This window comes from Poromitra crassiceps, assembly GCF_964638095.1.
Source record: "Poromitra crassiceps genome assembly, chromosome: 3".
Classification (NCBI taxonomy): Eukaryota; Metazoa; Chordata; class Actinopteri; order Beryciformes; family Melamphaidae; genus Poromitra; species Poromitra crassiceps.
This window is the reverse complement of record NC_139625.1, coordinates 70,142,401-70,170,399: the sequence shown is the minus strand read 5'-3', so window position 1 is coordinate 70,170,399 and position 27,999 is coordinate 70,142,401. Positions and strand designations below refer to the sequence as shown.

Sequence of the window (27,999 nt, the reverse complement as noted above, 5' to 3'; positions counted from 1 at the left end):
TGGTTCTCTGGCTGGTGTGAGGTTGAGTGAGTGGTCCTCTGGCTGGTGTGAGTCTGAGTGAGTGGTTCTCTGGCTGGTGTGAGGTTGAGTGAGTGGTCCTCTGGCTGGTGTGAGTCTGAGTGAGTGGTCCTCTGGCTGGTGTGAGTCTGAGTGAGTGGTCCTCTGGGCAGTGTGAGTCTGAGTGAGTGGTTCTCTGGCTGGTGTGAGGTTGAGTGAGTGGTTCTCTGGCTGGTGTGAGTCTGAGTGAGTGGTTCTCTGGCTGGTGTGAGGTTGAGTGAGTGGTCCTCTGGCTGGTGTGAGTCTGAGTGAGTGGTCCTCTGGCTGGTGTGAGTCTGAGTGAGTGGTCCTCTGGGTGGTGTGAGTCTGAGTGAGTGGTTCTCTGGCTGGTGTGAGGTTGAGTGAGTGGTCCTCTGGCTGGTGTGAGTCTGAGTGAGTGGTCCTCTGGGCAGTGTGAGTCTGAGTGAGTGGTCCTCTGGCTGGTGTGAGTCTGAGTGAGTGGTTCTCTGGCTGGTGTGAGGTTGAGTGAGTGGTCCAATGGCTGGTGTGAGTCTGAGTGAGTGGTTCTCTGGCTGGTGTGAGTCTGAGTGAGTGGTTCTCTGGCTGGTGTGAGTCTAAGTGAGTGGTTCTCTGGCTGGTGTGAGTCTGAGTGAGTGGTTCTCTGGCTGGTGTGAGTCTGAGTGAGTGGTTCTCTGGGCGGTGTGAGTCTGAGTGAGTGGTTCTCTGGGCGGTGTGAGTCTGACTCACCGGCAGCACAGAAGGCCTGAGCACATGCTGAGCGTGCGCAGACAGAAGGCCTTCCTCTCCCGGTAGCTGAAGGAGTGGCCGTCGTCCAGGTACAGCTCCCCTTCGGCAACGCCCTGCGGAGCAAGGGGACAGAGTCACCACTTTCATATCATCTCAAAAGCACTCTATTGTATCCTACAATAAAATGGGGAAACATTTATTTTAGGCGTGGGCCAATTTTTGATAATATCGAATACAGTATCACGATATTTGCAGAACATCTCAATATTATTACAATTATTATTATTTATTTATTTTTTAAATTCGAAATGGTTTGGAGAGTCTTGCACAATCTGCCCTGCTGCTGGCCCTCATTTCACTGCTTACTGTACATTATTGGTACTGTTGAGTATTGTATGTGTTGTTGCAAAGGGAGAGGGAAAAGTGAACAGCATACTGTATCAACCTCTCAGACCTTTATTTATTCATACTACTAATCATAATATACTATAATGTATGTACCTGAAACATGAAATACAATTTATAATAATAATTGTAAAACCAACAAAAATGTATATAAGACTTTTAGCTGTTTTATTATTAGCACTCTTGGAAGTTTTGTTCTGCTCCACCTGTGTATGTTTATTTTTAGTTACAGTGGTGTTTTAAATGTTTTCCTAATACGCGGCCTGGTGCTTACAACAGAGTCCAGAGCCACGGTGATGGAGAGGGGGAACTGCTGGAGTTCTGCTGTACAGGAGCCACTCTCTGTTGCCCTGGGGACCACCGAGCCCCCGCGCTGGAACACAGGGACCTGCAGTGCGCACATAAAACACCAGGGGGCTGAACTTCATCCACGACAGCAAGAAAAACTGACACTATGAAGAAAACTTATATAGAATATAGAATAATTCAACATAATGTTGCCTACTGTATCTGTGTGCTTCCCCTCATGGATTGCATTTGAAACAAGTTTTTGAGTTTGTTTGTTTTGCATACCAGTTTAAAGTTTAAAAGGATTCTTTTTTTTTACTATTGTTTTTTGTTTGTTGGTTTGTTTTTGTTTGTTTGTTTGTTTTACGGGGTTCAGTGCCAACAATGTCAAAAATAAACAAAGTAAAAGATCACAAAGTATATGTTATTTTTTTCTTCGGATTTTCCCCCATTTTCTCCCCAATTATACTTGGCCAATTTATCCCCATGCTGCCCTATTGGCTGCCTTGGTCACTGCTCCACCCTCCGACGATCTGGGGAGAGCCGAGACTAGCACCATGCTTCCTCCAACACATGCGCAGTAGCCAGCCGCTTCTTTTCACCTGACAAGGGGAGCTTCACCGGTAGGACGTACCGTAGTGGGAGGATCACGCTATTCCCACTAGTTCCCTTCCACCCCGACCAGGCGCCCCGACCGACCAGAGGACGTGCTAGTGCAGCGACCAGGACACATACCCCCATACCCTGAGGGCTTCCCACCTTCAGGCACAGCCAATCGTGCCTGTATGGACGCCCGACCAAGCTGGAGGTAACACGTGGATACGAACCTGCGACCCTCATGTTGGTAGGCAGGGAATCTACCGCTACACTACCCGGACGCCCCATGAAGTATATATTCACATAGACCTCTAAGCTGTAGTAGTTCATTACTAAGCTGCAGTCAAACAGAGAGGTGACAGCTCCACCACCCCCTCAGCTGTGTGAATCTTATAGTAAACACTTTACAGCAACAGAAGCTGGACTACACTTGTTTAGGGATGTTCGATATTGGCTTTTTTACCGATATCCGATAATGTCCAACTCTTAATTTCCGATACCGATATCAACCGATACCGATATAAGTGGGCTCTTTTTTTATACTATACTATACATCACATCACTTATATATTATTTTTACATTTTTAGTGAGAGCAGAAGTAGCTGAAGAGTTTAATATATAATATGCATGTTGTGTTAAAGTTTCCATATGTAAGTGTTATTATCGGGGCATTATTGGGGCAGTGGTGGCCCAATGGTTAGAGAAGCGAGCTTGTGACCGGAAGGTCATCGGTTCAATCCCCGGGACCGGCAGGATAAATCTGGGTGGGGAAAGTGAAAAGGCAGCGCTTGCCCCTCCCTCATTACCACCACTGAGGTGCCCTTGAGCAAGGCCCTTAACCCGCAACCGCTCCAGTGGAGCTGCTCAGTGGCCAGCAGATGAGACTGTGGTTGTACTGGGCAGCTTCCAGGTATGTGTGTGTGAATGTGAACAAGGGCGCTCCTGAAAAAGAGAGCATTGCCCTGTATAAATAAAGGTAAAAGTAAGGTAAGGTAAGGTAAAAAAGTAGCGGCATGAAAACCGATACCGATATTTTCCGATGCTAATATCGGTAGGCCGATAATATCGGACATCCCTACACTCGTTACATTAAAGTATCATAGCTGCTACTTCTACCACAACTTTCTACTCCATTACTCTTGTTAACTACACTGCGCACCGCTTACACTGTAAATTCCTATTTAATGCCTATTTAACTTGGACTGTAAAGTCATATTTAATGCCTACTTAACACTCCTATTCATGTATAGTATACACGTATAGTATAGATATTTTCCTATTTTCCTTTTATCTCTGAATATTGAAATGACAGCTACGCTGCATACTTACACCAAGACAAATCCCTCATGTAATCTGGCAATAAAAGTGATTCTGATTCTGATTCTAAAGACTCACTGTGTCCAGGGTGACAGGAGGACTCAGTTTGATTCTAAAGACTCACTGTGTCCAGGGTGACAGGAAGACTCAGTCTGATTCTGATTCTAAAGACTCACTGTGTCCAGGGTGACAGGAAGACTCAGTTTGATTTTGATTCTAAAGACAGTGTGTCCAGGGTGACAGGAGGACTCAGTCTGATTCTAAAGACTCACTGTGTCCAGGGTGACAGGAAGACTCAGAGTCTGGCCTCCTTTGTACGTCTTCGCAGAATGGATGTCATACCAAACCTAAAAGACACAAGCCTTAACATAACATTCACTGACGTGCATTATGGCTTATGTGAGCACATTAGAATCCATAAACGGGTTACTAGGTGGTTCTACAGGTATTTAAAGGAGTTACCTCACCAGATCCAGGAAGTAAAACCTTGACTTCTTGAACACCTGGTTCAGTTACAGGACAGGCCAGCAGTGCTCCTCCTGCATGAAATGAGGGACAGTTAATCACAGAAAGACCAAGTATAATAATTATAGTGTACAGCGTATAATTATGGAGTAATTCTAGTGTATTTATTACCAATCATATACTGGTTGTCCACAGTAAAAGTGCTCTGTTCTCCCGGGAACTCCACCCACAGTGGTCTATACAATGAAATTATAATTGTGTTGTTATTGCTTTTTCTTTACAAACTTACAAACACATTCCAAATAAATTGTTGTAGAAATGAACCACTTCAAATATACAGTATATGTATGAATTTCTTTCCAAAGCCTTTGCCTTTCCATCAAGGCAAAAGGCTACTTTAAGGAATCTAATCTAGTTTTGATTTGTTTGGTCACTGGCACTGCATAATTCCACTTGTTTTATTCATAGTTTTGATTTCTGTACAATTATTCCAAAATTTTAAAAATAGTCAAAATAAAGAACATGCTGGTTATGTATGTAGCCTATGTATGTATGTATGTATGTATGTACAGTATCAATCCAACTATCTATCTATCTTCAATAACTGCAGTACTTCCATCCAGCAGCAGAAGGCAGCAGCACTGACCTGAGAGGCGGCCGGCCAGAGGTGTGAGCATGGTGAAACAGAGTGTACCAGTAAGGCAGCAAGCAGTACCTGAGTACAGGGGAAGATTGGCTGGTCACCTTTTACAACTTCTTGGAATTTGAGATAGCTGGCCAAGCAGACTTAAATATTCATGACCTGATTTGTGCTTGTGGTTTGGTTATTAGACATGTACTGTAGCTAACCACACTTCCTCGCAGGGATCATTAAAGTTTAACCTCATCAAAAGGCTGGGAAAGTCCTCAGACACAGCTAGAAACTGAGAAATTACTCCAGGAAACACCACCAAATGCTGTGGCTGATGGACAAAACAATCACTTTTCTTGCAGGGGGGGGGGGTCGGCTGCTCAAAGGACTAAGCCTTTGTGGTACGCGTTCTACAGTTTACCAGGTGAGCCACTGGGATACCCCTTGGTGTTTTTTTCGTTTCTTCTTCTTTTTTTGCATTAACATGAAATAACATCTCACTCCATCCCTGCATCAAGGCCCCTCACAGTTGACCGTCATAGTAAACCTGAATCCTCTCCTGTACCTCTGTTGGATTCACACATGACCCTCATGTAAACCTGAATCCTCTCCTGTACGTCTATTGGATTCACACATGACCCTCACTGTAAACCTGAATCCTCTCCTGTACATCTGTTGGATTCACACATGACCCTCACTGTAAACTTGAATCCTCTCCTGTACTTCTGTTGGATTCACACATGACCCTCACTGTAAACTTGAATCCTCTCCTGTACTTCTGTTGGATTCACACATGACCCTCACTGTAAACTTGAATCCTCTCCTGTACTTCTGTTGGATTCACACATGACCCTCATTGTAAACCTGAATCCTCTCCTGTACTTCTGTTGGATTCACACATGACCCTCATTGTAAACCTGAATCCTCTCCTGTACTTCTGTTGGATTCACACATGACCCTCATGTGTCTAGTAAACCTGAATGCTCTCCTGTACCTCTGTTGGATCACAGAGCGGATGGCAGCGGTGACCTCCTCCCCAAACAGCCAGGGTTCCCGGCGCTTTGTCTCCTTAGCTGAGTGACCTCGGAAAAATGGCTGCAGGGCGCCGGCCTGGTACCAACGCACCAACAACTCTGGCTCTGGATCCTGAACAAACCCACCCACATCCACTGAAACACAGAGGAGGGTGGATACAGGGCGTGATTTGAAGAGTGGATGGACAAAAATGTATCCTGCTTATTAACTGTGATGTCCAGGGAATAAATAACAGAAAACAACACATTATACTATGTCCTGACTAATGACACAAATCGACTATTTACTCAAGTATATTGAAAACAACACATTATACTATGTCCTGACTAACAACATAAATTGACTGTTGTATCAAATTAAAGTTCCATTGGCATTTTATAATCAATAAGCTATAATTGCATACGCATAATTAATGGTATGAGTTATTAAGACATCTCACACAGGCATAAATGGAGACGCACATACAGTACATAGGAGGTTTCTTCAACCTCTGCTCCACAGCACATGGAGATCAAAACAAACTTTCTTCCCTCTGCTCAAGCCTTGGAACAGTGCATCGTGTTCCATACACACACACACACACACAGTTCCAACACACACACAGTGTGTGCTCCAAGTTCACCCCTCCCTCGTATGTCAAATGTGAGATCTTGACTACATTCCATAAATCCTCATGTAATCTATACATCAATATATATTGAGATGTTTGCAGTCCTTCTCTAATGATGATTAGAGGAGATTAAGAATATGGCTTTATTAAATACACTTTTATAAGACACTTCCTGGACTCTTGGTTTTCATTCAATTTGGTGTATATAAGCTGTTATAATTATTATATAGCGGATGAGGAGTGGTGAAATTCCATTCTACAACATTGACTATTTACTAAACTAAAGTATACGAAAAACAACACATTATACTATGTCCTGCCTAACGACACAAATCGACTATTTACTAAACTATATGGAAAACAACACATTATACTATGTCCTGCCTAACGACACAAATCGACTTTTTACTCAAATATACGGAAACGGAATGAGAGTTGAGTGTGCAGCTACACTACACTTTTCACCAATTTCATTTTGTGAACTTGCCAAATAAAGTTATTCTGTCTCTGAAATCATTCACCAACCATGAACACTGTGACTGTTTGTAAATCAAATCAAGAAATAAACTTAGCTGATTTCTCTGTTATTCCAGCCCTAAAATGCACCATGTATTGTGCTCACCTCCACAGAATGCACCATGTATTGTGCTCACCTCCACAGAATGCGATGCCTGCCACACTTAGAGACAAAAGCATTGGGATGGAGATCTTTAGGTAATCCCAGCTGGCAACATTGTCACCTGTCCATATTGCTCCTGCCTCGCAAAGTCAATAACAACAAACAGTGCAGTTAGGTACAGCCACTAGTCGCACGTTTATAACAAGGGAGGTTTGACAGGTACATTTTTTAAATAACTTACCAAGTCTCTGTGACCCAGCGAAGAAGGAGCGAGACAGGACGAAAGGTCTCTCTGAGCCACCTGAGCGGGTGACCAGACCCTCCACTGTGGCCATGTGCTGTGAGGCAACAAGACAACCTGTGACTTAGTGATTGGTATAAGCTTACAAATAACCTTCACTTTTCTAAGATCCTGATGATCCTGCAATGTCATCATCATTGAATTTGAGATGCGTACCTAAACATGTTTGAATATCTGTCAGCTAAACCACACCAAACCAAATCAAAACCTAAACTGATCAACATATTATTTACTAAAAACTATCAAACAATATTAGTTCGCAAGTGGAGTCTGCAGTGCCACCAATTACTGGTACTGCATGGCAGTAGCAGCTGGTGCATTTTTGTCCAGGGAGGGCTATACCAAATACTGGACGATGGGGTTGAAATCAAGGATTCTTCTCAATATCAATATCATATGTTTCACGTATGCAAAATCAGTGTTCATCTCATTGAACTGAATGGTGATGTCAAATAAACCATATATTTTCAAATAATATTCCTGCCATACCTCATTTGATCAGTTTTTAGTAACATTTGCTTGTCATCATCAATTTAGACAGCATAAATGTCACTATTAAAATAACTTCATATCATCACGATGATTCCACTGAAAGACAACAATAATAGGCTATTGAATTATAGTCCACTCCAGCCCTGAATCAAGCAAGTAGTAACGGACGTTACTAGCTACTAGAAACGTCTAAAAAAGACCCAAGTGTATTTTCTTCCTCTGTCTGTAGCCTGTTGTTTAATGGCGAGCTCAGGGTGATCTGGTCCAAGCTCTTTCACTCCTGTAAAGTCCGTCTCTCAAATGGCGTCGTTTTGAGTGACTTCACAGAATTTTCTTTCTCCATTCTCGCAAAACGTCTATTATGTTTTATGGCAGTTGAAAACAAACTTCTTTGCTTCGCGCGCGTGCTGCAGGAAGACAACAAAGCCATCGGCGTGGGACTGCTACTAGTGTTTATATATACTGCGTCGCTACCCATCTACGTAGCCTAGCCTACGTCACAACACTAACTCTACCTGACCCCTCCACCTGGTCGCTAGATACGTGCGCCCAGAGCCCTCCCAAATCCCTTTGTTTTTGAGAGTGAACAGCGCATGTGCAACTACACAGATCCTGATACTCTAATGATCTGCACTGGTGGAAACCGGAAGTAAACCAGAAGTCCCCGGACGGCGTCCGTGGCAATTCGGTGCAAGAAAATATTGACCCAAAAACAGTAGCCTACACATGTAGATCATTATGAATCTACATATTTATTGCAGATTCACTATCTAATATTCACCTCGCTCATAAAAAAAAATATATATATATATATACTAGGGGTGTCACAATATATCGTCCCACGAAATTTCGCGATAGTAAAACGTCACGATATGTATCGTTGAGATGAAATCTCATATCGTGAAAAAAAAAAAAAAATTTTTTTTTTTTTTTTTTTCAAAAATAGACAAAGAAACGTCTTTGTTTGTTGAAGTTCAATGTGTGGAAAGTAGTTCAGTTGAACAAGTCTCTGAAGAGACACATGAGAAGTTATACAGGAGAGAAACCATTCAATTGAGTTTCTGGCAAAACTGTTTACTTGACAGGAAAAATTGAAGATGCATAAAAAATAGACTAAGAAAAGTCTTGTTGTTTGAGTTTGAAGAAAAACTGAAGATGCATAATGAGAATTTATACTGCTGAGAAACCTTTTAGTTCAAAGTAAATCTAAGTGACGGTGTAACTCATTCTATTTCAAGATAAGCCTTATCTCCAATCTCATGTTTTTTCTAGTTGTTATTGTAATAACAATTTCCCACAACAGCATGTTTTGTATTTGTGCATTTCAAATAAAATACTACTTTTCCAGTCATATATTGTCATTATTCAAGTTTAAAAAAATATTGTTAAAATCGTATCGTATCGTATCGTTATCGTGAACCCAGTATCGTGATACGTATCGTATCGTGAACTGAGTGTATCGTGACACCCCTAATATATACTGTATATATAACGTTTTATTTTCCCCTCCATGTGGGTATAGGTGGGGCGGCGCCCTGGCCGCCACTGCTGCATGGTATCCACCAAGATACCATCATGTTGGAATGAGATGTTTGGAGCGGGGGAGTCTGGTGCAGCGCACAGGTCCTAGACCTGGTGAGACGAAGGAGGAGCCCGGCCGGGTGGCAACCCACAGAGCCTGGTCCCTCTACGTACCAGAGTCCTTCTCCCCCCCGGTCCCGGCAGAGTAGTTCCGGAGCAGCGGATTGAGTGGCCCTGACCACGTGACCACCTTCGACCCTTCCTAGAGGGCTGACCGTGGGTAGCTACTGGGACGTAAGTTGGGGCTTGGCCAGCCCCGGCTGGGTCACCTGGACGAGGGTGTATGATGTTGCGAGCCCCGAAACATCCTATGACCCCAGGGTACATCACTGAGGATACGTCCCAGTTGCATCCATGCGATGTTTTCTCTTTATAAGTTAGCCTGGCTTAGCCAGTGACTCATAGGAATAGACTACGTGACAACCAGGAATAGACTAGTGACCACTGGAGAGACAGTTGACAGCCGGAACAGGGACGGCACCCGGGAGCAGTATGGGTTAGCGCCCCAGCCTGCGTCTTCCGTGAGGAAGAAGCCCAACAATCCACGAGAGGCCTTTTAGGAGGGCCATTCAAGCCGCAAGTGGAGTCTGCAGTGCCACCAATTACTGGTACTGCATGGTGTCCACTAAGATACCATCACCTCGGAATGAGATGTTTGGAGCGGGGGAGTCTGGTGCAGCGCACAGGTCCTAGACCTGGTGAGACGAGGGAGGAGCCCGGCCGGGTGGCAACCCACAGAGCCCGGTCCCTCTACGTACCAGAGCCCTTCTCCCCCCCGGTCCCGGCAGAGTAGTTCTGGAGCAGCGGATTGAGTGGCCCTGACCACGTGACCACCTTCGACCCTTCCTAGAGGGCTGACCGTGGGTAGCTACTGGGACATAATTTGGGGCTTGGCCAGCCCCGGCTGGGTCACCTGGGCAAGGGTGTATGATGTTGCGAGACCCGAAACATCCTATGACCCCAGGGTACATCACTGAGGATACGTCCCAGTTGCATCCATGCGATGTTTTCTCTTTATACTAAAAACTATCAAACAATATTAGTTTGCCAATATATAGGGCAATATAAAAACAAGATATCAGCCAGCCAGTTTGGTCCACTTCTGATATGACATAAGTGCACTTTGACAAGTATAAAACTGTGGGGAAACTGAGAATAATTGCAATTTTCTGGCATGAACATAGTCAAAATTGTATAGAGAGAATATTGGCACACATATCACATCACATATCAACCACTTCAATTCAATATTGTTATTAGCTCCCCAAAACCCATATTGGTCAAACCCTAGGATCTACTGAGTCCACTCACCTGGTAAAAGCCATACAGGTTGTGTAGTTCCCGGTGTTCCCAGCCACCAGAATGCACTGCATCCTTTGGCATGGTCTGCTCTGGCCCGTCAAACACTGACGGCTCGTTCATGTCATTCCACACAAATAACGATGGAGTTGAACCCTGAATCAGACAGAAATCAACAGTTCAAACCACAACAACTTTGCCCGTTGTATGACTCTACAAATGAGTGAGCATATATATATATATATATATATAAAAAAAAAAATTATATACCGTATATATTTTCCCCTGCACAGAGGTAAAGTCGTGGGACCATGATGGAAATAAGTGTAATTTCAAGTCATCCTTTGGATTTTGTTATTCTTTATCCAAAGTAAAATCAATCAATCAACTGAAGGTAGGAAATTAAGGGTTTTGTTCCAAGTTTTGCTTTGAAGGATATAATAATCTTTAAAATCCCACAGATAACATAAAACTTTACTCAAAGAAGAAATGATATACTGTAGTGGCTCTATTGGGGTTTTAGTATGTGAAAGCATCTGGATAACAAAGTAGTTTCAAGGCACAATTCAAACAAAAACGTTAAAACTTCAGTGTGTTTCGGCCTTGCTGTGGCCTTCATCGGGGAGGAGCACACCCTTTCTTATTTGAATTATATTGGGGGAAAGTGGGTTTCATGAACTGATTCCTGGTTTATTTTTAGACTTACAGTGTACTTATCCTGGTTTATTTTTAGACTTACAGTGTACTTACTTATCCTGGTTTATTTTTAGACTTACAGTGTACTTATCCAGGGCAAAGCGTCTGGAGTACCAAGCTCGAGTGGCTGGGCTGCTGTAGTCAAGGTAACAGGAGACACCTGTGAGGAAATACAACATGTGCTCTGGTTGAAAAGAACTAAAAATTGACATTCAGTGAATGTCAACCAGACAACCTGTTACAGGTGTAACATTTTTCAAAAGGTTGACATCTCATTATAATACCATTTTGGAATGGTATAAATCCATTATATAACTCTTACTGTATAATAAAAAAAAAAACACACACCAGGCCAGCACATGCCCTGATAGAGCTGTCCCTCTCTGTCCTTGACAAAATGTCCTCTGTCTCTGGCCTCACAGTAGACAGACCAATCGGGATCAATCTTGATGTGGGGATCACTTATAACCACCAACTGAAAGATACAAAAAAAGCACAATGAATAACCTTCACTTGTAACAAACCACAACAGAAACAGGTTTGCGAGAATATTGTGTATGATTTAATGATGCATACTGTATATGTATACAACGATGCATATATGTTTATGCATATACAATGATGCATATATGTATACAACAACATTGGGTGAATTCTTAGTGGCCCCCAAAATCACACAGGCGAACTGACATCACTCACTGATGATATCACAATTCCTGCGACATCACTGATCGGTGACATCATCAGTGGGAAGCAGGGAAGGGATGCTGATGATGTCACAATGGCTCTGTGAAGGCCTAAAAATGTAAAAAATTGCTGTAGTGGCCCCCGTGGGCGGATTTTCTCAGTGTTTTGGCTAATTTTGGAGGCGATCTGAGCAAAGGTTGGAGATCTAAATGTGCTCGGATGGACGGACAGACATTTTGTGATCAGATAATAATAATCCTCCTATAATAAGAATGAGAAGTGTGAGTGAGTGAGTGTGAGTGAGCGAGCAGAACTTTGCTTGGCCCTCAGCTATGCCATTCTACGTGCGATCGGGCTGAAACTTTCAGGGAATGTAAGCCGGAGTTTTTAATTAGGTGATTGCCCTAATTACCTAATGATGTAATGTCATCAGTGATGATTTTCGGCTTCTTGATGCTGTGTAAAGAGGTTATGACATCATCACTGTCGACTCCTCACGGTAATTATGTCATCAGTGATGATGTCATCAGTGAGTGGGTGGGTCTAACTCCCAGTGGGAGGGGAGGTGACCAACTCACACGGGGGTGGTCCTAGTTATTATATAGAAAAGATAATACGCCATGATAATGTAAATATACTTTCTGCTTTTCTGGTGCTAACCCATGTTACATTAAGTTGTGTTACGTTGTGATATTGCACCCTGCAAATGAACTGGTCTAGGTGGTACTACTGTACTTTTGGATAAAACTGTTCACCAAATGGTTTGTCGACTTCCTCTTTTGGTCTAGCTGGTGTTACATTTTTGTTCAAAGTGTTCACCAAAGGTTTTGCCGTACATTATAATGCATTATATTACGTGTTGCATTGTGTCATATTATGTTGCCATATGATGATGTCCCCACAACTGACCTTCCTCTTCTTCATAGCTAGGTGGCGCTGCAGGCCAGCCGGGTCGGGGAAGAGAACAGGGTCCCAGGTGAAATAGCGCTTCCCCTCTGTGTGCTCGATGTCCAGCCAGATGACGTCGTACGGGATTCTGTGTCGGTCAAACCCGGCGTCCACAGCCTTCACATCTGCTTCGTCATCATAGTTCCAGCGGCACTGGTGGTAGCCGAGGGAGAACAGAGGGGGCAGCGCCTGATATCCTGGTGGCAGGAGAAAAGAAGTACAATATCACACTAATGGCTCGGTTATGTGTGTTAACTTATGTTATGCTGGTGTTTTTCATGTATTTGTTTTTTCATGTGTTCATGTATTCATTTCTGTCTAACTTCATTTGTAGTTTCAAGGCAAAGATTAGATAATCATTTCACTTCTGACGTCTCCTATCACAATGCTGCTACTTCATAACTTAATGGCATTATGTTTGCCGTTTTCCTATGTACAAATAAAGCCACTAAGGTGGATACAGCTCAGCACACAGACCTGTTAGCTGAGCGTACTGGGTGAACAGCTGCTGTGGTGTGGGTCCCAGCAGAACTGTGCAGTCGACCACACCACTTTCTGACAGCCAGTGGACGTCCGTATGAGGTTGGACCCGCCTCCTCTTCACTGGTGGGGTTCGCTCATCCTAGCAGGGGAAAGAGACCATGGTTACAAATGTGCATTTTATAATAGATAGGACTGGAGTATAATAATACTGCTTTGCCTTTGCTTTTTTTGTCTTGAGAATGAGGCTTTTTAGCCTTCGTAGCTGAAATGTTTTGCAGCAGCAGTCACTTGCTCATAGCACCATCCTCAATGATGAGAGAATGCAAGTTTTGGTGTGCACCTGGAGAAATAATTGTATTATTCAACAACCCTGTCAAGCCCCTACAGATATATTATGGTCATTTTCTGCAAAGGGGCAGGAAAGAAAATCTGACTTGTTGCCTCCTTTAAGTGTCTTTCTCAAGGGCACCTTCGTGGTAATTACTGAGGAATGAAGATAGCTTTGGTCATCCAATTTCCCCACCCAGATTTTCCAGGCAGTCTGGTGATAAAGCCTGACCGTACTGTAGGTTCTCTGACCTTTAAGACTACTGGAAATAAGCCTAAAAATCTAAACTTTGAGAGAAAGGCAGGGCCAGGGAGATATGAGAACAGCACTGGGACAAGGATTACCTGTTGATCATTGGGGTTGTAGTGAACATTCACAAAGGTCTCTGATGCATTCAGCCAGAACAGACCCATAGTCCTGTCAGGCTTGTGGGCCACCAACAGCGGCACTGACCCGTACAGGCCGAGGCGACTGTGCAAGTCGTGGGCAAACACATCCAAGTTATACAGCCGATAAGGTTCTCCATCTCTGGGAAATTAAATTAATAACAAAATCGTAATCAACAGCCTCTGCAATTTAAAAGCAGCAGTTGTTAAACAGTCAAGTGTTATAAACATTTGATACTGATCAAAAAGGACTGTTATACTTTATAAACCCATTGACAAAACTGCTCTCAACCACCCAAATTTCCTTAAACATCCACTGTATCCTGTGAAATGAAAACTAACTTCCTAGACTTTGCATAACTAATTAACTAACGGACTAACTAAAAAGTATTATTGCCTCTTGGTTTATAGCTCTGGTTTCCATGATATTCCAGGACATGGCCAGTGGCCATGTACATTTGTTCTAATACATACCGGTACATGTTTCACCATACCTTGTATCCTTAAGCTGCAGGCTGTCAGCGTGCTCTGGGAGGCCGTATACATGGCTGAACCCATGGAGACAGAAGTCCGCTCCTACGCTGCTGGGACCTTCAGAGGCACAAGGAATCTTTTTTATGGATATCTATATTATTATAATGATATTGCTGTTACAATGTTCTGTGTTATTACAGTTCTGCTGAGCTGGCCTTCATTGAAACTGCAGTGCAAGTTGCCTTGTTATTATCTTCTTGCTGTTGGTTTTGTTCCTTTATTAAATGCACTCTGCAACTTTGCCACAAAAATGCGATGCAAATATAGATATGACTATATTTAGGCTGAAAACATTTTGCATACCTCAATATTAGTCTTTTTAATATCTGTATAGGCAAAGAATGGAGCAGGCCATGATGGAGCAATGACACCTACACCCTGTCCTCTTTTAAAAATGTGCCCAAATCTCTTCAGTTCTAGTTTGTTGTATACCAAGGTGTAATGAAATGCTTTGAAGTTTCAGAACCACAGTTTTTCGGAGTGTTCAGGGATGGCTAACTGGCAAGAAGGAATTCTGTTCAAACTTAAAACAGTTGAATGATTTATTCAAATGTATAACATTTTGATTTCTGACCATGCCCCTTTGACTATTTCGTTGAACCTATCTCTTCCTAAACAAAGCTACTCTTGGCGTCTTAACCCTTCCTTACTCGTCGATGGGAAATTTATAGAACATATTACCGGTACTACCAAATTAAAGCACTTTATGGAATTTAACGATAATGGAGAAGTATCAGACTCTATACTATGGGAAACATTAAAAGTTGTTATTCGTGGGGACATAATCTCTTACGAATCCACAGCCAAGAAAATGAGAGAGAGGCGCCTACTGGAAATTGAAAATATTCTTCCTTCCTTTGAAGCGGCATATCAGAATTCAAAATCCTCGGAGGACTACAATAAGATATTGAAGTTAAAATATGAATATAATTGTATTCTGGGCGGCCAAATAAATACCCTCCTGTTAAAACTGAGACAAAAGCAATTTGAATTGGGAGATAAACCAGAGAAACTTTTGGCAGGACAGCTCAAGGGCACTCAGGCTTCCAGATTAATCCCTTCCATCAAATTGAGGGGGGTCACCCTGCTGACCAATCCCAAGGAAATAAATTACAGTTTTAGGGAATTTTACAGTGAGCTTTACTCGTCTAAGTGTGATGCCACTCGGTCTGATTTGAGTGACTTTTTTGACTCTTCTGAGACACCCAAGCTCAGTGACGCTGCCAGAGAGGAACTAGGCTCCGATTTCACAGTGGAAGAAATAACTTCTGCCATCAAATCATTCCCGTCAGGTAAAGCAGCTGGTCCGGACGGATTTGGAGCCGAGTTCTGTGACATCCTTGCCCCACTTCTCCTCAGAATGACATGTAGCTCTAAGGAGGACACAATTTTTCCCAAGACACTATATGAAGCTAACATCTCACTCATCTTAAAAAAGGGGAAGGAGCAAGCAGATCCGGCCAGCTACAAACCCATTGCACTTCAAAACTTTGATAGAAAGGTAATCACTAAAACTCTGGCTACCCGTTTGAATAAGCATGTCTCATCCATCATCCACCCCGACCAGACAGGGTTCATTCCCAATAGGCTTTCTTTTTTCAATGTCAGGCGCCTTCTCAACTCTATGTATGCAGATCACAATAAGACCCGTGGTGCAGCAATCTTGTCACTTGACGCACAGAAGGCATTTGACCAGGTTGAGTGGCCTTACATGTACATGTACACTACACAAATTCGGATTTGGCGATCCATTTATATCCTGGGTAAAGCTCTATATGCTAGTCCAACATGTTCAGTTATAACTAATGGCGATAAGTCGATCAAGTTTCCACTACTTCGCTTGGTCCAGCAGGGCTGCCCTCTCTCACCGGCCATCTTCGCCGTCGTGCTCGAGCCCCTTGCCTTAAAAATACACGCTCATTCAAGTATTGAAGTAGCCTGGGTAAACCCATCCCCCACGTGACCTGCTCTCAGACCTGTTCTCAGTCACTATGAACAGTGACTGGGAACTGAGAGAGCAGGTCACGTGGGGGCTGGGTTTACCTAGGCTAGTATTGAAGGCCTGAAGATTGGAGGTATCGAGACACGCATTAGTTTATATGCCGACGATGTAATATTATATCTACATGACTCAGAGAAATCAATTCCCCTCTTCTAGAACTATTCACCTCCTTCGGAAAGCTGTCCGGATATACAATCAACTGGGCAAAGAGTGACTTTATGCCTCTCTCTGATGTTTTCACTCCTGGTTTCTTGGAAAATCTCCCATTTAAACTGGCAAAGGACTGCCTCACCTATCTTGGCCTCACCATACCCAGAGATCCCCAATTAATATTTAAGTTTAACTTTGGTGATTTTGTTTCAAGACTTAAACAATGTATAGAAAGCTGGAAAATTCTCCCTTTGTCTATGATTGGCCGCATAAATTCCATTAAGATGGTTTCATTCAACGGTCATTCAACGTTTTTTCAAAGAGCTGGACTCTATAATGCTATTTTATATCTGGAATAATAAGAATCATAGAATCTCGAAAACCCATTTGCAAAAGCCCAGGCTTGAAGGCGGACACTCTACAGAGTCTGCTTTGGTCACACTCATTGAGAAATGTAAAAGCTTATTAGATAGAAAGGGCTGTGTAGGCGCTGTATTTTTAGACTTAAAAAGGGCGTTTGACACCGTCAACCACAAAGTCCTGCTAACCAAATTGTCCCATTTCAACTTCTCTGATCAAGCTATCAAATGGTTCCAATCTTACCTATCCCACAGAGAACAGTGTACTCTGGTTGAGGGTGTCAGCTCCTCGTACCAGGGTTGTCCAGTAGGGGTCCCCCAAGGATCAATTCTGGGGCCCATCTTATTCTCTCTTTATATTAATGATCTACCCAATTTTTGTTACAATGTTGATGTACAGTTTTATGCCGATGATACGGTCATCTTTGCCGCGGAGCACATTTGCCAAGGTCACGGTGTTAGAGCAGTGATACACAACTGGCGGTCCGCAGGCGCCCCCTGTGTGGCCCGCGATGGAATTGCAAAAAAGAATATATATATACCGTATATACATACAGTCTATGGTATATACAGTGCACCTGAACGCAACATGCAAGATACCCGCTGAATAAGTGTCCAAATGTTCATGTCATTCTGGCCAATACTCCATTTCTGTTATAGCATTTCAGTCTGGAATATGGAAAATCTTTCAATAATCTATGATTTAGCTGCTAAATTGTCAAATACCGCCGTCTGCTCGCTACCCAGGCACTTATGTATGTACTTAACCTAACTAACTTAACCTAATTAACTATCCGGTGTGCACAACATTGTCAGACTAAACTCCGGCTGACACCCCAAAAACCTACAATCCACTACAGAAAAATGTATAGTTTGTTTATTAACTGGCCCCTGGCCTTCTATCATTTCACGAAAGTGGCCCCCGGGCAAAGCAAGTTGAGTATCCCTGTGTTAGAGGGTACACTGTCACACGCTTTTTGGCTTTGCCCTTTAATATCCGGATTCTGGGCCAAAGTTTTCGACTGGTATTCTAAGGCCTATAGAGTACCTCTTAAGGCGGAGGCAGAACTTGCCATTTTTGGCTGCTCGGAATCCTCCTTACTTCTCCCCATGGCTGTGCAGCAGTCCCTGACACAGGGGATGATTGTTGCCAAAATACTTATTTTGAAAGACTGGAAGTCCCCCTCTCCACCCTCCTTTGAGCTGTGGCTGACAGACATATGGTCTCAGTAGTGCGTATGGAAAGACTCAGGTCTCTGAGGACTAACTCAATCAGAAAGTTCTCGATTACCTGGGACCCGTTTCTGGACTACCTGGGGGAGGTCAGAAATGAGTAACTTGCACATCCTCTCATGGACTCCCGGTGCGAGATTGTAGGTACAGTATCTCTTGTAAACAGATTTTTAGTACATTTTAGTAGGATTGTAGCACCATGTTGTAATGTTTTTGTTTGCTTGTTTGCTTTTTGTCTTTTTTGTCTTTTCTTTTTTTTGTTGCTTTTCCTTCTTTCTGTTTGAACTTGTTTGTTTACTTATCTTGTTTTTCGTTTGTTTTTAATCATTTAAAATCAAACCTGTACAATTGACTGGATGTGGGACTAAGTTCACGGGGTGAGAGAAAACTGTTTCTTTTCAGATTAAGCACTCATACTGTCGATGTCGCCGTTACATTATATTCGTGCATGCAGTTTATTTGAAGACTATTTGTTATGGGCTCTGTGTCCCGTCTCTTTGCTGTTGTTGTTCTGTTTTGTTTTTTGCTTGGGTGTGTACACCCAGTTGCTAACGGCACTGAACTGATATCTGAAACGAAGCAATAAAAAAACGATATACCAGATTTATTCAAATTTAGACTGTAAAAATATAAATATAAAATGGCAGTGACTTCTTTGTTTCATTAATTCACGACCATGACACTAATGATGTCAGAAGGTCAGCAGCTACTGTAGCTAACTAGCTGACCTGGATAGCTATAGGCTAGTATCGCTAGTTTCTTATAGAAATATCAAACTATAGGGAACTTATGAAAGCAGAACTATCAAAGCATCAAAGTGTTACCTGTGTTACCTTAACTGTCATTAGTATCAAGTTGACCAGTCAGAGAGTAAGTTTGACTTTGAAAATATTTAATAGACAAACCATTAGCTTTGATATCCACAAACTGTCTGAAAGTCTCTTTCCATAAACCTGTATCGTCCTCTTGAAGCTGTAACCAGCACAAAGCAAAACAAGGACATAGGTATAGAGTACCGGTATATAGAGGGAATTAAGCTTCAAGTAAGAATATTATTTTGCAATTTGGACAGTGTTGGTATTCTCTTACCTCACTACTCTGAGATGTGGCTCTGAGAGAAGAACAAAACAAGCTAATTTAGTCATTTTCCCAAGTTATCTCTTTTTCAGCTCATGGTCTTTCCCTGAGTTCCTCACCTGGGTGGATTCTGCAGTGTCTCAAACCACAATCTGCCTTTGGAGTTGAACGTGACAATCACTTCCTCTCCACACAGGATGTCCAGTCGGAAAGGGAAATGCCACAGACGGACCTGATGATGCCCTGAGGACCAAGTGAGGGTGACAGAATCCTTAGTCCGCCTCCCCACGCTCAACCTGCCAGATGATAACAAAGGTCCACCACTGCTGTTTCCCAGGCTCAATGTAATAATATTAAACTGCCAGGAAAATAACGAAAATTGTATATATATATATATATATATATATATATATATATATATATATATATATATATATACTGTAGCCTATATATATACAGATATATATATAATAATATTATTTGGAATAATTTTCTCTTGTGATTTGTGTTTTCTTCAAGAGCAGATAAACACAGAACATTTGAATGAAAACACTCAAATGTCAAAGTAATTTATTGCTCTCCTGATTTCTCACTGTGTCCTGTATGTGTCCAATTCCACTAAATAGACACCCAGCCAAAAGAAATTAAATTTTTGTTGATTTCTGTGGTGTGTTTGAGATTCTTTTCTACCCCGCCAAGAAAACATTTAGTAGAAGAAAGAACACAGCTGTGCAACACAAGCACAACGCTTTTAGTGTAACAGTGACAGAGTAACTACTCTGTGTCTCATTGATTTTTAAGGATACTGCTCGTGTAACTTGATATCATAATGGAGGAAAGATGGTGACGCAACCCTTACACGTTATTTCGAATCCCACATAGGTTACGCTAAAACCACGCCCTGTGTGCCCGCCTACGCAGCAGTCAAGCGCCGGGATTGGCCAGGAGCAAGTCATTTGTCTTCTTTTGACAGCTCGAATCTCCCACACCACAAACACTGCACGGCACGCAGCCGAGCGATTTCATGAACCAACTGGATTGCTCTTGAGAGCGGACATTAAAATTAATTATGGTCACATACCTTCCTTAGTGTATTAACGCTAATGAAAACGTAATACAAGCTTTTAACACATTTCCCACACCACAAACACTGCGCCCAGCCCAGCGATTTTATTAACCAAATTGCTCTTGATAGCGGACATTGAAAATAAATTACTGCAATATATTAATACTAATGAAAACGTAACACAAGCTTTTAACACACAATCGATTTTTAGCCAAAGCTTCAATAACAGAGCGCAGCTGACAGTTTAACTTGCAAATGAAAAATAAAAAAAAATACAATAGGCTACAATAGGCCTAGCTCAGGGGTGGGCAATTATTTTTCATGGGGGGCCACATGAGAAACCTAGATTGTTGCCGGGGGCCGAACAAATATTGTCATGCCATAACCCATGGATGGGTAACTTTGATGATAGAGAGGGCCACACACAGGGGTGGGCAATTATTTTTCATGGTGGGCCACATGAGAAACCCAGATTGTTGCCGGGGGCCAAACAAATATTGTCATGCTGTAACCCATGGATGGGTAACTTTGATGATAGAGAGGGCCACAAAAAATGTCCTCGCGACCAGGTTTTGCTGAGGGCCGAACGGCGCCAGTGCGAAAAATTTGGTGCATTTGAAGCCAGGTTTAGAGGAACAACTCATTTTAAATTAACAGTTGTGATGTCATTATTCAGTCTTAACCACCAATATTTGATCCTTTTCTCACTCACTCCTATGTCACCACCAGGGCTTGAAATTAACTTTTTTGACCACCTGCCAATATGGCTGCTAGATTTTAAACTTACCAGCCAATTAGAATTTCCACTAGCTGAAATGTTTTTCTTGAAATAAATCAGAATATGAGTGGGTTCATCATAAGTATCAGTAAGTGTCCCGGGATGATCAAAGCCTGTGTTGAGGGTCACACAAACAAAAATGCAGTCTTGAAGCTAAATAAATCCAAAACCATTGAGTTATTTAAATTTCTACTTCAATGTAGCCTTTTAGTCATAAAGATTATTGAAAGATATTCCATATTCCAGACTGAAATGCTATAACAGAAGTGGAGAATTGGCCAGGATATGACATGAACATTTGGACACTTATTCAACGGGTATCTTGCATGTTGCGTTGAGGGGCACTGTGTATGTAAAAAAAAAAAAAAAATGCTTTTTTTGCAATTCCATCGCGGGCCACACAGGTGGCACCCGCGGGCCGGATGCATATTTTGCCCATGTGTGGCCTAGCTTCTTCTTTTTTTGGCACAGCTATTCATTCCCCCCAGTCCAGCCGTTTGTTCCAGGCCAGTGAAGTCCCAACAATCTACAAAAACATGCAATAATATAAAATCATAGATAAAAAGTTGAATCATACACAATCAACAAAACCACAAGTAAAGGGTTAGCCTTCCCAATGGCCAAGGGCAGCATCTGTTATTCTGGCCTCATAATAAGCACTGAGGCGGGTGGTCAGAAAGTCAAATAACCGCGGTACATTGTATGCTTTGGTGCGATGTAGGATTTTGTCTTTCAATATCCTCATTGCAGCCTCGCTGTAGTTGTTGGTGTTGTTTCTTCTCACAGGAATGGTGTCCCTGTAACGGAGCCCAATATGAGCATGGGCGTCTGGCCAATCCCGGCGCTTGACTGCTGCGTAGGCGGGCACAGGGCGTGGTTTTAGCGTAACCTATGTGGGATTCGAAATAACGCAACCCTTACGGTTCACACTGCGACTCCCCAGTCATCACATCTGCAACTCGGTAGCGTGCTTTAATGGGCTGGAATTCATCTATGAATATCCTCACAGTGTCACTTTTCCAGGGTGACACAGATAGAAGCAGGCTCGTCTGTGTGTGAAAGAAAGTTAGAGCGCTTGAGATTTAAAGGGATAGTTCAGGTTGTAGAAGTCTATATGATTTATCACAAACTTGAGAGTTATTTGAAACCAGACAATGCACTTCACTTGTGCAAGTGTGTTTATCATTGAGATATTGGAGGCAGAATTAGTTTGAATTCGTTAGCAATGACAGTGCAAGTCAGTGGGGCTGAAGAAGGAATCCTCAGAGATATATTGACCTCCTATATACTGTACGTAATTAACTATGTTCGGCTATTATGATCTATGGTGTTATTCATTCATTTAACTATGTATTTAGTTCAGGGTTTCTGCAGAGTTTTGAAAGTCAAATTTAAGAGTTTTTGAAGACCATTTTAATGCTGCCTGGGACGGAATTTATGGCCATTTTAAAAACCAAAATAAACAAAGATGTTTCTTTATTTTGTTAGAACATAGTATACTGTAGTTAACAAAAGTTTCTCAAACATTAAGTGGGTGGTATAAGAGAAACTGCACTTGCAGCACAAATAAACTGAATGCGGGGTGAAAACATAAGAAAGCATTAAATGTAGATCATCTATTTTAAGATTTTGATGTCCAAACCTGTGTGTCAGGCTCTAGCAGTTCAAAACGTGCTGCCCTCTCTGTGAGCACCATGGTGTCCAACAGGACCTGGTACTGCAGGTTGGGAGCCTGGATCTGTCGCCTCAAGAGAAACATAAAATTTCTTATTAACAAATTTAAAAAACAAGACAATCAAATGTGTTTAAAAATCTGAACTAGGCCATTGTTTTGTTTCTGTCTAGCATCAACTTGAAAATACTTATTTCTACCTGTAGCCTACTAGAAACACTAAGTTACACAGCAAATGACATAATGCACAATTCATAATACACATTAAGCATTTCCAAATACTAATTTCATATCAATATTCTTATTAACTCATTCACTGCCAATATCTGACTGGCATTTTTGGCACAGGCCAAGTATTTCCATAATGTTTGGTCATCTTTCAAGACCCACAGTAAATTCTGTACTAGGACTACAGTGATGTCCAATACCTCGAAATGAAGATCTAAGTCTCTACTTTCACCCCCAAAAAGAAAGTTAGCTTTTAGCATGTTCTGTACTCTACTTATAACCCTTTTTATACACCCCATGTTCACCAAAAAAGCCTGTCTGGGAAGAGAAAAGGGAGAAAAAAGCATTTTTGTAAAAGGGCACAATCTCAGGCATAACTCACTCTCAATTATTTTATTTTGAACTGTATTGACATCAGACATGTAAATATTATTCGTTAGGACACAAATGACAAAAAAAAAAAAATATATATATATATATATATATATACACACATGAAGTGCTTTTTTTTTACATTCAACAATACAGTTTACTCGGTGTGAGTGTGCAGACAGACAGACAGACAGACAGACAGACAGACACACCGACAGACAGACAGACAGACAGACAGACAGACACACACACACACACACACACACACACACACACACACACACACACACACGATCCCCCTTTTAGATTTCTAACCCAACATAGGATAAGCAATAACCACGCCCTGTGGCGCTGGGATTGGCCAGGAGCAACACTGGAGGGCACGCAGCCCAGCGATTTCATGAACCAACTGAAGAGCTCTTGAGAAGGACAGCGGGCTGCTGTGAGTGCCTTCTGCCCGCTGCTGCCTAGCTGTTCCTGTGTTTATTTTTGATTTGTTCTGGTACACCTGTCCTCGTCCATGTCTCCCTGTCATATCAACTCTGCTATTTGATCGTTCCCGTTTTCCCCTCGGCTATTCAACACGTCCTCACCGCCCTCGCAAACTGATCGATCATTTCCTCATTCCTCCGATGATCAAACACATCTCTTGATTACTTTCTCCCGTTTTCTCCTGGCTGGCACAGAGGAAGGCGACTCCAGCTCGTGCAGCGCGCCGAGGGCGTTTCAATGGCGTTTCTCCTGTCTGCACAAGGAAGCGTTACCCGTTCTCTGCTTTTCCTCTTGCTCAATTTCAAAACAACAGCTGCGGTATGTGTTTGATCGCGTGCTGTCGGCTACCCTTTGAAGGCAGGGACCTGTGTCTGTGTCACAGGCTGGGCAAGTGTTTGCTGCAGGCGCTGCACCAATAAAAACAAAAACACGTCAAACACGTCCTTGGCGGGGAAGGCCATTGCTGATAACACGTCAAAGACGTCATTGGCGGTGAATGAGTTAAAGATACTAGGGTATCGGCCCCTTTGGGGCCGCCCACTGTGCGGGCTTGCCGCACGCAATTGCTCGAGTGACCATCACTGATCACATCATGCAGTGCTCGAGTGACATCACTCAGCGCACAATTACTCAACTTCGGCCTCGCCCGCAGCTCGGCTGCTGCATGGCCTCGCCTGCCCTATTGGCATGTGCAGCGCACAATTGCCCAACTTCGCATCACTGATGACATCACTGTCACTGATGATGTCACAATGCCTATGACATCATCAGTGCCTATGACATCATCAGTGATGTCATAAGATGATTTTGGTCAATAATGATGTCACTGATGATGTCATCAGTGAGACAAAAATTTAAACAAACCATTGCCCACTTGCTCCCTTTTATATAAAAAACATAATTTATTTTCCCTTAGTTTTAGTTAATAAATGATTATACCTTTTACTTTGGTGTATGCTCTTTTGTTCCTTGTGCCGTGTTGTAACATTTCATAGTTTTGATGTCTTTACTATTCTAAAATGTGGCAAATAGGAGAAAAGTGGTGTGTCCAAATTTTTGATTGGTAGTGTATCTGCTGGATTAACAGCAGTACAGCTCACTAGCATGGCACTGCCTAGGTTAGCCCCATAACGTGGCGCCCTACTGTACTCCGAGATAATTCTCGTACAGCAGTCAGCGCCACACAGCGTTAGAATGCTCAATAGGTGGGCTAGGCTGTTCAAAAAGCTCTCCTACCCGTATCCGATCTCCGATTGCAGATCCGAAGATATGATCATCCGCCTAGTGAAGCCAGTAAGCTCGCCGGGGAGGTTAAAATGATACTGCTGCGTGAAACAACCGTTTAGAAGCAGTCTTTGCACAGCCTGTGCCGTATTGAGGACAGGAGAAGTGCCGACAGGAACCTTGGGAGTTTGAGTATTTCATGACATGTTTTACTTCCCAGGTGCGCTGGATTTGCGTTGATCACTGACAGCCGCTGTCTCCGTGTATGTGTTGTTTGCTCACTGTGTGCAAGCGGTGTACCATGTTAGTAAGATCAAACACACTGCTGTAAATTCATCGCAGGCTGTGCAAAGACTGCTTCTAAATGGTTGTTTCACGCAAGCAGTATCATTTTAATAGCGCCGGTGTTCCGGCTAAAATACTGGCTTCACTGGGCGGACGATCATATTGTGAGGAATTATGTATTCGTCCAGGAACCGGGAGACTTATAGTTGGTACAGGCTTTTATTCATGGCTTCACACTCATGGCTGCGCTCCTAGCTACACACACGTCCACTCATCTTCCTCACCTGTCTTGACTGGCTCATGCTCAGACAGGAAGTCCCACTGACACCGTTCCCCCCAGGGACAACCCCACACATCAGTTCCTAGCTAAAACCCAGAATCGCCACATTATCTCCTCCCGACAAAGCCAGCACCCACAAACCACACATATACCCCTGTACCAAAACACAATAACACAATAACACTTAACCATCTTTTTTCCCGTCACCACATCAAATTCCATTCCCAAACAACATTTCCCCCAAATACGGTAGTCTTTTCTTTCCTTCAACACACCACTTATTTTTCTCCATTCCACCACCACCATCATTTCCTTACTTCACATTACCCACATCTTCAATTAACATTCCCCTCAACAACATTCCCATTCAACCCGTCACGTTTACATTTCCCCTCTTTTCACAAACATTTAAATTCAACTCAAGCCCGTCCCACCTGAAGCACATAGTCCCTCTCAACCCCCAGTGGGGTCAGTCCTCTGCAGGGTGACTCTCTTCGGCCTCCCCTCTGTGCCCTACAGTCATCACACGCCCTGCAGTAGCTCCGCACATCCTCCTTGTGTTTGCCCCAGTAGTAATGTCCACGGATGCGGCTGAGTGTCTCTTCGGGCCCACAATGCCTGGATCCAGGGCCCTCATGCGCCCCCCTCAGTGCCAATTCTCGCAGACAACTGGGTACAACCCACTGGCCCCCCCTTTTTCCGTGCCCCTTTCTCTCCAAAACCCCATCTCCACCCAGATGCAGGTGCGAAAACATGTTCCACAGTCCCTTCGTGGCACCGGAACACGCGTGCATCTCCTCCACAGGGGGCCGGCGTCCGGCCGCCACCCACGCGAGCACCGGACCGATATCCGCATCCTCCACCTGCCTGCGTCTCCACTAACCCCCGTCGACACTCGTGATGTGCCTGTCCTCGTCTGTCGGGTCCACATCTAAACAGTACTCCTCGTCTTCCTCCACCTCTTGCACTCGCTCGTCCTCCCGTCCCCCTCACCCAGGGGGCGACGTGTTCAGGACAGCAGGGGGAACACAACCGGCATCGATCTCCACCTCGGCTTTCTGCACAGCAACCGTGGGGGGTGTAGAGCAGCTAGGCTGGGCCGGCTCCTCCGGCATTAACCCCTCTTGCTCACCTGGAGACACGAGCGTCGCTCTCCTGACTGTAACAGCGTTGCAGATGATGTCTCTCTCCCCCCTCCGGCTGCCCACATTCCCCCCAGCCTGTGTCTCTCCTCCGTCCTCTACACTCTCAGTGCAGTCTCTGGCTAAGTGCTCAGGCGAACGGCAAGTCCAACAGAGTCTCACCTGCCAGCCGCCTGCACGTCTCTCCTCTCGCGCTGTCTCTCTGTTCCTCGACAGCCTCCCGACACTCCCTGGCTAGGTGCCCAAACGCTCCGCACGACCAGCAGACACCCGGCCGTCCCCAGTACTGTTGCTCCGCGTACCTGGTCTGTCCCCCGGGACCGCTGCGACACCACCTTGCCAGATGACCATGTTCCCCACAAGTCCAACACAGTCTCTTTTGCGGCTCCTCTGTCCGCCGTTCTCCACGCTGCGTTACCTCCGTGCTCAACAAGTCCACACGCTGCGTGACCTCCCGCAGCATCCGCATCGGCTCCACCGCCCAGGCAGGCGTAGCTTCCAATAGCCGTCTGACTTCTTTCAACAAACGGGCTTCCATGCCCGCAAGCACCGAGCTGATCACCGTCGTCAGCTCCTCTTTCCCCCTGTTCAACGACGGGCACTCTCCGTCGCACACCATCGCACGTGGTGCTCGTAGCAGCTAGCACACAGACAGCTAACCGCTACCGCTAGGTCGCTCGAGCCTTCAAGCCGCCAATCCCAACTCTTCTCCGTTCCTTCTTACTCCTTCCCCTCCTGGCCGACGCGGAGGCGATACTTCACGCTTTACTCCTGACACCAATGTGACGAATTATGTATTCGTCCAGGAACCGGGAGACTTATAGTTGGTACAGGCTTTTATTCAAGGCTTCACACTCATGGCTGCGCTCCTAGCTACACACACGTCCACTCATCTTCCTCACCTGTCTTGACTGGCTCATGCTCAGACAGGAAGTCCCACTGACACCGTTCCCCCCAGGAACAACCCCACACATCAGTTCCTAGCTAAAACCCAGAATCGCCACAATATCTTCAGATCTGCAATCGGAGGTCGGATACGGGTAGGAGAGCTTTTTGAACAGCCTAGCCCACCTATTGAGGATTCTAACGCTGTGTGGTGCCGCTTTACTGTACAGTAAATACAGTATAAAGCGCCGTCACATTATGGGGCTATGCCTAGGTTAGAAATTAAAATCTGGACACTCATGCTTAA

The 27,999-nt window shown here is 43.8% G+C and overlaps 1 protein-coding gene across 2 annotated transcripts in view; it reads right to left on the bottom strand.

The window, feature by feature from the left end:
- The window catches only part of ganc (glucosidase, alpha; neutral C), a 33,042-nt gene that overhangs the window by 4,502 nt on the left and 541 nt on the right, over nt 1-27,999 (bottom strand). Inside the window, exons 3-23 of one of the 2 annotated variants that reach the window (XM_083634097.1) lie at nt 22,755-22,857; nt 22,034-22,161; nt 19,388-19,564; nt 19,281-19,302; nt 19,097-19,163; nt 14,408-14,504; nt 13,872-14,055; nt 13,194-13,338; nt 12,678-12,913; nt 11,430-11,556; nt 11,162-11,241; nt 10,398-10,541; nt 6,954-7,050; nt 6,747-6,848; nt 5,443-5,617; nt 4,464-4,532; nt 3,989-4,053; nt 3,815-3,891; nt 3,625-3,699; nt 1,424-1,537; nt 745-857 (exon numbers count right to left, since the gene is read on the bottom strand). In XM_083634097.1, the coding sequence (XP_083490223.1) occupies nt 745-857; nt 1,424-1,537; nt 3,625-3,699; nt 3,815-3,891; nt 3,989-4,053; nt 4,464-4,532; nt 5,443-5,617; nt 6,747-6,848; nt 6,954-7,050; nt 10,398-10,541; nt 11,162-11,241; nt 11,430-11,556; nt 12,678-12,913; nt 13,194-13,338; nt 13,872-14,055; nt 14,408-14,504; nt 19,097-19,163; nt 19,281-19,302; nt 19,388-19,564; nt 22,034-22,161; nt 22,755-22,857 (2,397 nt within the window). The remainder of the gene's footprint in view (nt 1-744; nt 858-1,423; nt 1,538-3,624; nt 3,700-3,814; nt 3,892-3,988; nt 4,054-4,463; nt 4,533-5,442; nt 5,618-6,746; nt 6,849-6,953; nt 7,051-10,397; nt 10,542-11,161; nt 11,242-11,429; nt 11,557-12,677; nt 12,914-13,193; nt 13,339-13,871; nt 14,056-14,407; nt 14,505-19,096; nt 19,164-19,280; nt 19,303-19,387; nt 19,565-22,033; nt 22,162-22,754; nt 22,858-27,999) is intronic. The other variant, XM_083634098.1, reaches the window with a different exon arrangement.